Below are 14,331 nucleotides of genomic sequence, written 5' to 3'. Positions count from 1 at the left end.
GCAATACTCAATGAAGATGGGATTCTATCTTCCAAGACTCAATGTACTCACTGTATCAAGACATCCTTCATGGCACTATGTCTCTGATAGGACAAATACATGAAAATCAAGGACTAAGGAGTAAAGGGATGAATGGAATCACTTATCACTCCTGAAGACATGCTGCGGGACCCTGTACTTACCATTTCTGCCTGCAAGGGGCACACTTTCACCAGAGGACACAGCAAGAGTTCCCATAAACTAGACACCATGGCTGCCTCCTGGGCACCTCAGGTTCCTTGTGTCCAGGGAACAGCAGTAAAGAGCTTATCACAACAGGGGTAAGTGACCTGATATCTGGGAAAGGTAGGGTTGCTATCTTACAATGCCGACTGAGAGGAGTATGTGTGGTGAATCCAAGTCATCTACTTAAGTGACTGCTGGTATTTCTTTGTGCAACTGTAATGTTATATGGACAAGTACAGCAACACTTGCCTCAAAAGAGCATGGGGATTAGGACCTCAGACCCCTCAGGGATGAAGGTCTGGTCCCACTACCAGTTAAGCTGCAAAGACCAGCAGAGTTATAGGATAGTAATGGAGGGAGATGAAGAGTATCGGCCACAGCTGTAATTCATCCTACTAACCTCCTCTGTTTCCCCTAGGAAGAAACCCACTGGAATTTCGAAAGATCTGGTCTTCAACAATATTTGAGGAAGTAGCTCCCAGTGATACAAGAAGGAGTAAACTTTGATATACTATCACAAAGAATTCTGTGTTGTCCCAGCTGTTGGGAATGCTATTATATAGCCTACAGGTGTCCGTTCTTTCAGGGTTTGCCTCAACTACAGAGAGTTACCTTGCCCAACAGCACAACTCTCCCTGTGGAACTGACATCCAGTGACTTACCACAGAGGAGGAATTATGGCCCAGCTGACCAAAGCTAACACATAGGACAACTCCGACAAGCCATATTTGCTCCAATGTTCCCCACCCGATTGATGCAAGTTTTACTGGGCCTGCATCTAGTTCAAAGTCTTATTCTCCTTCTCTTCCACAGGTATCAATGACTAATAAGTATCCCCTACATCAAAATTCTGTCCTAGCACCTGCTTCTAGACACTATCACATGTGGCTATTTGGTGCATTTGTATTAATTTAATACAGTCAAGTAAATTTGATAATCCAAGAACATACACTATGTTTATCTTGTGGTTTCCACACCTCCAACAATTCCCACTTTGATAAGTGTCACCAAATATCACTGAATTGCTCTTCAAGGTCACATGACTGTTGTGACAAACCTATACATCAGGCAGGAAACAGCTAAATAAAGATGAGAGAATAAGCAGTGCACGCGTGGACACAAGTCAGTCACAACTCACCTGTACTGAGGAAGGCTTTGGAACAGTGGTTACCACAGTAGTTCCTATTTGTGCCAATTTTTTAACAGGTGCCACTGCCACTTTCTTAACTAACTGTGAACCAGAATTCTGGGTAAGTGGGGGGGAGGGGGGGAGGGGAGAGAGATAATAGAGTCGTAAGCAATAGTAATTTTAAATCAATCAGTACTATGGTAAACATTAAATATTAAAACACTTCAGGGAGCCTGGATGGCTCAGTCAGTTAAGCGTCCACTTTGGCTCAGGTCAAGATCTCAGGGTTCATGAGTTCGAGCCCCACATCAGGCTCTGTGCTGACAGTACACAGACTGGTTTGGATCCTCTGCTCCCTTTCTCTGGCGCTTCCCCACTTGTGCACTCTCTCTTTCTCTCTCAAATAAATAAACATTTAAAAAAATTTAAAACACTTCACCACAGCAAACTCCTTTGTTATAACTGGCTTTATATAACCTTATAGATTTTAAGCCCATTCTCCACTGTGAACCTAACAGGTCAATTGGCCAATTGACACTATTTCACATCTCTTAAGAAGGCAGCTTAACAAAAAATATTACAGTACTTTAGCATTAAAATCTTAAACTTTATTCTTTAGCTCATACAGCAAACATATAGGTATTTTTCTTTAAAAATTTTTTTTTTTTTAAGAGAGAACACAAGTTAGGGAGGGGCAGAAAGAAAGAAAGAATCTTAGGCAGCCTCCACACCCAGCTGGGAGCCTAATGCTGGGCTCTGGGCTCAATTTCATGACCCTGAGATCCTGACCTGAGCCAAAACTGAGAGTCAGATGCTTAACCAACAGAGCCACTCAGGAACCCCAAAAACATATGGATTCTTATTTAACATCCTATTATAAAAAAGTCTGCTAACCTATTTTCTCAACTCACAACAGTTAGATAAAGCAAACTAGAAAAGAAAGGGGCAGAGTCACCTGGGTGGCTCAGTCAGTTAAGCGTCTGACTTCTACTCAGGTTATGATCTCACAATTTGTGAATCTGATCCCTGCTTTGGGCTCTGTGCTGACAGCTTGGAGCCGGAAGCCTGCTTCAGATGCTGTTTTCTCCATCTCTCTCTGCCTCTCCCCCCAACTTGTGCTCTGTCTCTGTCTCTCTCTCAAAAATAATAGACAAAAAAAAGGGAAGGGGCAGCTATCATTGAAAGATACAGTAACAGAGAAAATGGTTGGGAATCTAGAATCAAATATTAGAGAAAGGAGAGCACAAAATGGGGGGTGAGGGTGGTAGACAAAACTGGCAAAGAATTTACCACAGTACACTATGCAATCTTTCATTAGGATGAACCTGACTCCTCAAGAAAATGCTACTACATTCAGCATTTTTTATTTTAATAGAGTTAGATGCTAAAAAAAAATATTTATTTTTTTTAACCTCTGCCACACAAGCTTCAGTTACCTAGAAAGATTATCATGTATGTAAAACAAACCATTTTCTAATAACTGAATTAGTGAAATATTACAGACTTCTTAAGTCATTCCTGTAAGATATGGATACAAATGAATAGTATAAAACTGTAGTGTTAATGTTTTACCACAAATTAGAATTGAAGCATAATGATTATTTTCTTTCCATTTAGACATGCAAATAGCCCTTGTAACTAACACTCCCTTGAGAAACACAAATCTTCAAGTATGAAGACTGAATCTTTATTATTTTAGCAATTACTAAATGACAAAACCAAACATCTTGATTAACACATTCAAAGAAAGTGGCTCAATTCAACAAGTTGAGCAGAATCATCTATTATTTCTGTTCACAAATAAACATATTTACATGAAGATAATAGCTAGAAAACCAATAATAATAATAATAATAATAATAAACCCCTAAGATATATTACCGGCACTGTACAAATTTTGAGTGTATGAGTATTCGTTGGTACAGCTGGCCTTGAAGTTATGTTAGCAGTGGTCTCTGCTCTTGTCACAGCTTGCTGAGGAGATACCAACATCAATTGGCCACTGTTACTTTTGATTAAAACTGTTCCTAGAATTAAAAGAAAAAAACATGACCTGTAAGCTAATAAACATAATCATCATATATTTTGTGTTCTGACCATTTCTTTCAACACTGTAAAATATTCTGAATAAGTACTTAATACACACTAAATTTCACGTATACTAACTACCGTATATAATATAGAAAAATGTTTTCACTCAAAGCTACTTAAAATATTAAAAGTCCAAGCCTAAGGCCCATACTCTTGAAAAAGCCAAAACACTTTTTCTATATGACATCAAACTGTAAAACTACAGTAAGTAAGATGATACGGTAATGGCATCAGACTACACAAAGTGACCAATGGAATAAATCAGAGAATTTCAAAATAGACTCAGGCAGATATATCATATCAAATCTTCCTAAGAGGCACGGCAGATTAGTAAGGAAAAGAGCAGACTATTCAATAAGCATGGCTGGGTCAATTAGTTATTTATATGGAAAAGATTAAAAGTATCATACCACATACAAAACCCCTAGGGCATTAAGAATACAAAAGTAAAAAGTAAAACCTTTTAAACTCTTAGATAATGTACAAAATTTGCTGAACTTGGGATACGGAGAATTTCTTAAATAAATTTGATACATTCTACTATACCAAAAAACCACTTTTGTTTAGCAAAAGACACCATGAAGTAAAAAAACAAACTACTAAACGGAAAAAAACTTTTAGTTCACTTATGTTCGAAGAATGAATATCCAAAATGCACAAAAGAAACACAGATGCCAATGATAGGGAAAGGTAAATTAAGACCACAGTGAGATATCACTTTGTATCTACCTGGAGAGGCAAAAACTAAGAAGTCCAAAGACCACATTAAGTGTTAGAAAAATGTACAGCGACAGGAACTCTAACATCTTAACGATGTTAATGTAATATGGTAGAATTGTCTGTTCAACTTTACACAAGTGTGCCAAATTCATTCCCATTTGCACTCTCTAACCCAGCAGTATTTCTAATCTAAAGAAATTCCTGTCCATGTCAGTAGGAGGCATAAACAAGAATATTCAGAGCTGAAGTTCCACTTCTAAAATGGGAGCACAAAGAGCTCAACAAACCTGCTCCCTAGCAAAGCAAGCATAACTGGTGAAAATTATCTTTAAAAACACTAAAGTCTTTGGAAACTACCTGAAGGCATACAGAAAATGACTACACCATTATTATAGAGGATTTATTAAACTCAGTAAAAACAGCAAGAATCTGTGGCATCTGAACCATGCATGACCTGCTCCCTTTTCCTTCTCAGATCAGGCAGTGTGGTCAACACAGGGCCTCCTCCTCTCCCAAGCTCCCAGTTGAGGGCTATGGTATCTTCCCTGGGAGGAGCAGGCCACCAGCATTTCTGATCTCTCCACAATGAGGTGCAGACAACAGAGGACAAATTTGAGTTAAGTGCATCCGGAAGTTTCTAGGGTTCATCTTTTACTCATCTCCACTCAATAAAGGAAGGCTCTACCTCAGGGATGGCACATTAAAACTATCTGGACCCCAGTCTCCTTCACCCCAGTTATTTTGTAGGAGTTATCCCATGCTGGGAGAGGTAAGCAGATAAGTGCACATGGTACATTCTCCAGACAGACCACATGTTAGGACATAAAATAAGCTCCAATAAATTTAAAAAGACTAAAATCACACAACGTATAGTCTCCAGCTACAATGGAATGAAATTTGAAATCAGTAACAAAAAGAAATTGAGGGGAATTCACAAATATTTAGAAATTAGTTACTTTTAAGTAGTCAGTTGGTCAATGGAGAAATCATAATAAGGGAAATTGGAAAATACTTTGAAAGCAGTGAAAATGAAGACATAATATGCCAAAATTTATAGAATGCAGCTAAAGCAGGGCTTAGTGGGCGATTTATAGTTATAAATAATGGTATATAAAAAGAAAAAAGATTCAAATCAATAACTTAAACTTCCATCTTAAGATACTGGGGGAGAGAGGGAAGCAAAATAAAAACTAAACAAGCAGATGAAAAGAAATTAATGAAGATTAGAGCAGAAGTAAAGAGAGTATAAAAACAATTGAGAAAAAGAAAAACAAAAGTTGGTTCTGGGAAAAGACCAACAAAACTGAAATACCTTTACCAGACTGCTGAAACTACTAACCAAGAAGAAAAAAGTAAAAAAAAAAAAAAAAAAAAAAAAACAAAAAAAAAAAAAAAAAAAAAAAAAAAAAAAAAAAAAAGACATTACTACTAACCTTATAGAAAGACGGATAAAGGAATACTATTAGCAACTGTAAACCAATAAATTAGATGGCTTACATGAAAAAGACAAATTACTAAAAACAAAACTACTATAACTGACTCAAGAAACAGGCAACCTGAATAGGTCCCTAACAAATGAACTGAATTATTAATCAAAAAGTGTCACAAGATAACCCAGGTCCAGATGGCTTCACTGGTGAAGTCTACCAAACATCCAAGGAAAACTTAATACAAATCATTCAGAAACTCTTCCAAAAAGTAGAAGAGAATGAAACACGTCTCAACTAATACTGTTAGGTCAGTATTACCATGATGCCAAAACTAGACAAAGACATCACAAGAAAAGAGATGCCTTATGAATATAGATACCAAAGTTCCCAACAAAGTACTAGCAAACTGAATCCAGTAGCACAAAAAAATATTACACTCCATCAAGTAATATCTATCTCAGTGCATACTGCAAAACAACCTATCAACATAGGACAAAACCACATGATCATCTCAACAGAGGCAGAAAAAGCATTTGACAAAATCTAACACCTCTTTTATCATGATGCAAACTCAAAAAATAGGAATAAAAGCAAACTTCCTCAACCTGATAAAAGAGATCTATAAAAGACTCACACCTAATGTAATAATGAAGGATTACATGATTCCCCTTTAAGATTTAGGAACAAGACAAAGATATCTGTGATGAGGAATGAGACAAGGATAATCTGCAATCACTACTTCTATTCAACACAGTACTCAGAGTTCTAACCAGGACAATTAAGCAAGAAAATGAAATAAAAGGCATCCAAAGAAAGAAGTCAAATTATCCATTCACAGATAATACAACCTTATATATAGATATCCTACAAATCCATGAAAAACTGTTAAAACCAATAAGCAAGTTTAGCTAAGCAGCAGGATACAGAATTAATATATAAAAATCAGCTGTATTTTTATATACACTTGCAAAGAATGACTAAATAGAACAAAGAAACGATTTCATTCACAATAGCACCAAAAAGAAAAATATACTGACAAATTTAACAAAATAAGTGTAACACCAATACTCTGGAAACTACCAAATGCCGTTTAAAAAATTTTTTTGAGAAAGATAGAAAGCATTGTCAAGTGAGCAGGGGATGGGTGGAGAGAGAGGGAGAGAGAATCTTAAGCAGTCTCTACCCTTAGCAGTGGAGCCCAGGGCACTGCCCAGGGGACGGGTGGGGGAGTTGGATCTCATGGCCCGGAGATCATGACCTGAGGTGAAATCAAGAGTGAGACGCGTTGAGCCACTCAGGTGTCCCTGGAAACCACAAAATGCTGTTGAAACAAATTAAAGGCCTAAATAAATCAGGTGGCTCAGTCAGTTAAGCATCTGCTTTGGCTCAGGTCATGATCTTACGGTTCGTTGAGTTCAAGCCCCACGTTAGTCTCTGCTGACAGCTCAGAGCCTGGAGCCTGCTTCCGATTCTGTGTGTGTGTGTGTCTCTCTCTCTGCCCCTCCCTCACTCATTTCTCTCTCACACACTCTCTCTCAAATAAACATTAAAAAAAAGTGACCTAAATAAATGGACAGACACCCCACATTTGTGGATGGAGAGACTTAATACTTACCTTGCAGGATCATTAAAGGGGATTAAATAAGACAATACTTCTGAGCAGACTTTTGAATTTTAAAGTTATCAATTGTAGTAGTTGTTATGAAAGTCAAAAGGTCTACAATCCAAACTGTTCTTCTACTAAGCACTCAAACAGCAGTAGGAATATTAAAATAGTTGCAGACACACGATACTGAGAATAAAATAAGAGTTCATCTAAACTCAATGCTCTTCTGAAGTGTTTATCCCAAAAGTCCAATCCCAATGAGCAATAACCTAGTGAAAAGCACTTATAAACATATAAAGGAAACTGAATACTAGTCTCTTTTCTGAAAACCACCTACCAAGTCTCTATGAATCAAATCCTGATAAATATGATTCATTTTCCAATCGTAAAAGGATAGACAGTTTTGCCTACTTATCCTATAGAAATGTAAAAAGAAAGTAATTATACGTTAGGTTACAGAGCACCTTTCCTCTAAACATATTAAGATGTTAAAGTGTAAAGTGGTCTGGTGTTCACCCTGTCTCTGGTACATAATTTAACATATTCTACCTGTCTGCCCAGTGAACTATTATATGCCAAGGTGCCTTTCCTATTTTGTCTTGCTTGCAAGTTGATCTGGATGGTGGCTCTAATTTGTCCATATTCCCAGCAATGGTTAATACTGAAACAGCAGGCCTATTCCTTCTGAAAACTTTAGAATTCATCTATTATTAACTTAATTATCTATACATAATTGCCTGACTGGTGACCTTCTAGTCTCTACTGAAAGAAGTCCAGGATTAGGAGGGTAGAGATGCATAAATGCCACCACATCACAAGTAGACTAGAAACACAAAGTTATTCCTTAATATGGAACCAAAATAGTCTTCCATATTCAGAAAGAGGGTGGTCCCTTGTGCAATCACACAAAATAAGCCGACTTTCATTACCACAGGACAGTACTTTGAACACTTAAAAGGCAGCTACACAGACCCAAAGCTGCATTCTTGCTCAGGCACCATGGGCCCTATTCCTTTAACTTTTCAAATCAGTTTCCCTTATTGAGCTTAAAGTCACTTAAATTTCTCTCTCGTTCTAATAATTCTTTGAGTGAATAAAAGAAAAACTTAAAATCAGTAAGTTTTTATGCCAGATTCTACTACCAGTTATATAGCACATCTCCTCTATCCTCCATTTACAGTTGATTTGTCAAAATAGAATTTCTATTTACCTTTATTAAATATCACCTTTTAAAAGTAGAATATGTTTTCAGGTGATTTTACTTTATTTTTAACTTGTCATATTTGTTTTTATATATGCATGTATTAGTTTACAAAAATGATATTGTTGGAGAAAAATTAAGCCCAAAATAATCTAAAGAAATTCTCAGAATCTATTTGATTTCCAGGAGAGGAACTGTGTCTACCTTATTTACCACTGCATCCATGGTACTGAGCATAGAACCTAGCATACAGTTAACACTGAAATATATTAAGTAAGCTAAAAAAATATATATGAATATCTTTAAAGTACTCATATTTCCTTCATCCAGAAATCCCAAACTTATTATCTGTCCCAAGAAAATAATCAACACAGAAAACCACAACCTAAATACAAGACATTTGGTTTACTTTTACTTATAAGTAATTTTTTTTAAATATTTCTTTTTAACTTTTTAAATGTTTATTTATTTTTGAGAGAGACAGAGACAGAGCACAAGTTGGGGAGGATTGGAGAGAAAGGGAGACACAGAATCAGAATCAGGCTCCAGGCTCTGAGATGTCAGCATAAAACTGACATGGGGCTCGAACCCATGAACCATGAGATCATGATCTGAGCTTTCGTTGGATGCTTAACCAACTGTGCCACCCAGGTGCTGCTATAAGTATTTTAAACAAAATTAAGCAACCTAAATGAATAGAGAAAAGGTTAAATAGTGGATTACACCCCATTAAAATTAAACTTCTGAGGTTATAAGATACAAATCATCACTATATAATGGTAACTGAAAAACAGGATATAAAAATTATATAATAGAATCCCAATTATGTAAAAATAGAGGAAGCACACATACATTTTTTTCTCAAAGAAAGCACAAGCTTTAGGGGAATGAAATGTTCTATATCTTGGAGTGGTGGCTATACCTTTGTCAAATTTTTCAAAATTTACTGTAAATGGTTTCTTTTTCAAAATAAATGCACATGTAAAAAAAATGTAGCTCCATAAAGTTTACATTAAAAAGGAGACTAAAAGATACACTTAAAATATATGAGGGTAATTCTTCAATATTTTCCAAATTTTCTATAACAAAAAAATGGGGACACAAAGACATTGAAATTATTTCAAAATCCATCTTTTTGCATGTAGCCAAATGTGGGGCTTGAACTCATGGCTCTGAGATCAATATCTGGATTGAGATCAAGAGTCAGATGCTTAACCAACTGAGCCACCCAGGTGTCCCTCAAAATCCATCCTTTTAAAGTACGGTGAGTTTGGTGGATGTCCTACATATTAGATAAATAGCACCCAGAGTACCTACAATTGCTATACAAGTACCTTAAATACCCCAGACATGCCTGCTACACAACTCTGTATTCCATACAAATGGTGTTCTCTAGAGTCTGTGACATATAGACCTATATACTTATCTTAAGTTAATCCATATGATACTTCTGTGAAGGTATGATCCTATTTTAGACGTCAGAAACCTGACATTGAGGATAAGGTTAATAAACTTGCCCAAGATCACAAAGCTATTAAATGGTAGAGCTGGGATTCAAATCCAGGTCTGATTCCAAGGCCAATATTCTGCCCTTTATCACTACACTTCACTACTTTCCACAAAAGCTAACTCTCCAAGCTCCTTGTTATCTACAAATTTGATTAGCACTCTTATTCCTTACTGTGTGGCCCTGAACTAAACCTTCCCAGCTATTGTATACTATATACTTACTTTACTTCATAAAAACAAGAGCCCTCTTAGGCACAGTTATTCAGTAAGCAACAAATCTATAACATTTGTTATATATATATCATCCAGCCACATTTTTCTACACTTAAAGTCTCTCTCCACTCAATTACAGGGCTCATCTTCTGTTAATGTTAATTAAAGTCTGGAAAATTACTATTAGTTTCCATAGGTACCTCTTTAAAATTAAGTATCAACATTGTTGATTACGCATTTGAACCAACTTATGGGGATAAAATTTCATAATCCTATTAAAAGATTACCTTTTGAACCAACAATTCCACTTCTCACAATTTATCCTTTAAAAACATTATTTATAAAACTGCACAAAAATACACCAAGATGTTTATTAATAGCATCATTTATAATAACAGAAAGTAGTGCAAACAACATAAATATCTGTGAATAGCAGAGTGGTCAAAAAATGATGGTACTCTGATACAAAGGACTACTAAACAATTTTAATAATGAGGAATTAAAAAAAAGAAAAAAATGAGAAAGACTTATAGGTACTAATATGAAAAGGATAACAACAAGTTGTTAATAGTTAATACTCTGGTGAAGGGTGTATTACATTTCAGTATTGCTTTTTTTTTTTTTTTGCAAGAACATATGCCACTTTTATAAACAGAATAAGCAAAGAAATTAAGAGTAAAATACACTGAAATGTGTAATGGCCCTTGGAATCACTTAGGGGTTGCAGTCCTATTGCCCTCTCCTCTCTCCACATACACTAATATGTGCATTCAAACTCTCCAGTGCCTTCTCTGAGCAAGGAACTTAGTTAGCTAGGTGCTGGATAATAAAGTAGGCGTCCCTACCCTCATGCAATACCCTGGATAATAAAGGCAGGAGTCCCTATCCTCATGCACTATCCTTTTGATAAAGCCAGGGTAGAAACAAGAAGCACTAGCTTATCCGGTACCTGGTTCAGGAATCTAAGGTACAAATCCTATGCCATGTCTCAGCACGAAGGAGTTGACAAAAAAAGACCTGAAGCATTTTACAAGTTACTTTCACTAACTTCCGTACAGTATGACCATCAAGCAGAATCTACCACAGTTTATGTCCTAACAGAAGCAACCAAATCCTTGATCATCATTCTCAAACAAGGGAAAGAAGAGACACAGAATACCAAAAACAGAATGAGCCACAGTCTGGCCTAAAATTCCACATGTTCATAAAAGAGAAGACCAAAAGAAATTACCAAAAACATTGAACAGAGTAACTTTCAGGGTCTTTGCTACAGCTTCTTTCATTTCCTCACAATGCCTACCCTTTTTATTTCCAGCCCCTGCTCCCTAGAAACACTCTGGGTGCATATTTCTAAAAACCAGTTCTGTTCACTGAGAAAATTCTGAAGTAAACAGAAATCAAATACTTAAAAGCATTCATTATCTTGGAAAAAGAAGAGTGGACTTTATGTTTTAATCATCCCTGAGTAATCAACTACTAATCCTCAGGATGTAAAAGAAATGGTACAAGACTCATAAATTTTACTCAGTGTTTTCATTTCATTCCTCAACTACTGGTTATCTTATTGTGCACTAGCGAGAGCACAAATGTTAGTACGCTCTTCTGCCACTTACCAGCTGAAATCCCCAAAAGCTGCTCTTCAAAGCGTCTTCCCACCTCCTTTGTAAATAACAATTCCTAAAGGCGATTTATGTCCTCTTCAGTGGAAGTTTCTCCATGGCCGATAACCTAAACTGTGTTATTGTAGTGCACACCTAAGTTGTGGTTTTGGTTTATGGCTATGCAGCTCTGGTACGTTTCAGTTTTGGTTTCTTTGTGTACAAAAGATTAGGCTCTAAAATTCTATGTCACTCTTAGCTCTGATACTCAATCAGGCATAGTCTACACACACACCAAGTGGTCAGCATAGTGTGTAAAGGTAAACAGACCTGGATTCAAATTCCCTCTGACACCTATGAGGTGTCTGCCATTGGACAAATTATTTACCCTTAGAGACCTCTTTCCGTATCTGCTACCTATTATGACCAACAAAAGAATATAAACAATATATTAAAGTATATAGCCATTTGTCTTTGATTAGTGATTAGTTCCCACTTACCAGCAAGTTTTCACTCGTGACAGTTCCTCTATTTTAATACTTTTTTTTATTGTTTCTAAACAATCCTCACTGACAAATTTAGTTTTTAGCAAATAAAGAGGTGATTTATTTCAAACACATTCATAACTTCTTTATAAGTATATGCAGGATGACAATTTAGAACTGGCAGAAAATGTATCCAGTGGCATACACAGCATAGCCTGAAGTGTGTGTACACATATATATACAGATGTACATATACATATATATACACTTCCTGTATATATATATATATACACACACACACACATATATATATATACTTCCTGTAGAATACAAAACTGAAACAGAACTTCATCAAAAGTGAAGCACATGATCGTTCCACAACAGTTCCACAACTGTTCCACAGACAGAACATTAGCTACAAAAGAGCCCCTATCATTTTGCTAGGGGATACTGATCTTGAATCAAATGCTTCACTCCTTTACCATCTTTGCAGGTCAGAGTTCCCATTACTACTAACAAAATAAAGAGTGGACAATATAATTAGGAGTAGAGTTCACTCCAAAGAATGTGAGATGTGCCTTTTTTTTCCCCAATGAAACTCCAAGACACCTTCAGTTGAAGAAAGTACACTCAAATTTACCATATGCTGGTCACAAGGCAAACTCTTTGTATAAATCATGAAAACCAGCCCAAACATGTAGACGCTCTGATAAAAAGTGGTCAGAGGCTCGTTAACTGTAGCATTCACACACTGCTTCAAATTTAACAATCGCATGCCTCTGATCCCTCAATTCTGGCACTTGCTGGGAATGAGTGGTAATCTTCTGACTGAAAATTACAATCATCACACATCTAAAGATTGTGCAGGAAAGAGCATTATTCATTTCTGGTACTAGAAAAGCAGAGAACTTATTTTAGCTTGCTTAAATTTAAAATCCTCTTTCAACAAACAAGAACTTAAATAAACATTTTTTAAAAAATATGGTTATCTAACCGTGTGGATATAAAAACTGGTCTCTTCTGAACATGAAAATAAACTTTAGCTATATCTATCTTCCCCCACCTAGGAGCTAGTGCCTCAAAAGCCCTCCTGAATATACATACTGTTCCAGCTTTCACTGTGTCACTTAGGTGAACAGATTCTTTCCTTAAATATGGAAAGAAAAACTGTGCAGGAATGACTCAAAGAGGCTGTATTAATTCTAAAGCCAAATCACTGTCTTGCAAAGTCGATTATGAATGGTTCTCTTAGCTGATTTCTGGTTTTTTTTTTTTTTTTTTTTTATTTATTGNAGCGTGAAGGCACAATCCGGAGCTGCGACGTTTCCCGTGTCACCGCTGGCTGGACCGACGGAAAAGCTGGAAAAGGTGATCGACATACCTGGAGGAAGCTGCAAATTAGCAGGCAACTGGATTGTTGTGGTGTTGGGGGCTTTCACAGCGACTATCTGAGGAGCAGGCAGCGGAGGGCCGCTGCTGAGTTTAGGAAGAGCACTGACAGGAGCCACTTTGGTCACCAGGGTCCCCACGGGGGACCGCAGGGGCTGGGACACCGTGGACTCCACGCAGACACTGACAGGAGCCTTAGTCACGGCGCCCAAGGCCATCGGAGTACTCTCCACCCGGACAGGGAGAGTCCCAGCGGGGGCCATGGTCACGGTCCCGGAGGCGCTCACACCGGCTGGAGGAGCGGCGCCGGCCGGTTCCGTGAGGCCCGCGGGCATCCCCCAGGTGGATCAGCGGCAGCTGCGACGCTGCCGTTCCGGGAGCAGAGGCGTAGGGAGGCTTGACAAGCGGCAGCCGACTCCAGAGCAGTTCCGGCTCCACAGCATCGCTAGGGAGAGGCGCAGGGGCCGCAACACAAGTCAGTGGCGAACGCCGGCTGGCTGCCGACCCGCGCGTCCCAGACCTCCCTCCCGTTAGTGCGGCCCCGGCTGCAGCGACACCTGCCTGGCCGCTCGCAGCTTCCTCCGGGACGCTCACACGTGCGCCGGCTCAGCACGGCGCCTCAGCCTCGGGTCCCGCTACAGCGGAGCCCGGCTGCGCGGTTCCCGGAAAGCCGTCACTTCGGCCCACCACCCAGCAAAACTCTGCGCCCCAGTTCCCCCGCCAGAAAATTCAAAA

At 38.0% G+C, this 14,331-nt stretch overlaps 1 protein-coding gene across 1 annotated transcript in view; it reads right to left on the bottom strand.

The window, feature by feature from the left end:
• Positions 1-13,996, bottom strand: part of TAF4B (TATA-box binding protein associated factor 4b) — a 112,188-nt gene extending 98,192 nt beyond the window's left edge. The window contains exons 1-3 of the mRNA XM_077778230.1: positions 13,589-13,996; positions 3,236-3,381; positions 1,364-1,471 (exon numbers count right to left, since the gene is read on the bottom strand). Of these exons, the coding sequence (XP_077634356.1) occupies positions 1,364-1,471; positions 3,236-3,381; positions 13,589-13,931 (597 nt within the window). The 5' untranslated portion in view covers positions 13,932-13,996. The remainder of the gene's footprint in view (positions 1-1,363; positions 1,472-3,235; positions 3,382-13,588) is intronic.
• Between the last annotated feature and the right edge of the window lie 335 nt (positions 13,997-14,331).

This window comes from Crocuta crocuta, unplaced genomic scaffold (assembly GCF_008692635.1).
Source record: "Crocuta crocuta isolate KB4526 unplaced genomic scaffold, BGI_CrCroc_1.0 scaffold26, whole genome shotgun sequence".
Lineage (NCBI taxonomy): Eukaryota > Metazoa > Chordata > Mammalia > Carnivora > Hyaenidae > Crocuta > Crocuta crocuta.
This window is presented reverse-complemented; position numbering and strand designations above follow the sequence as displayed.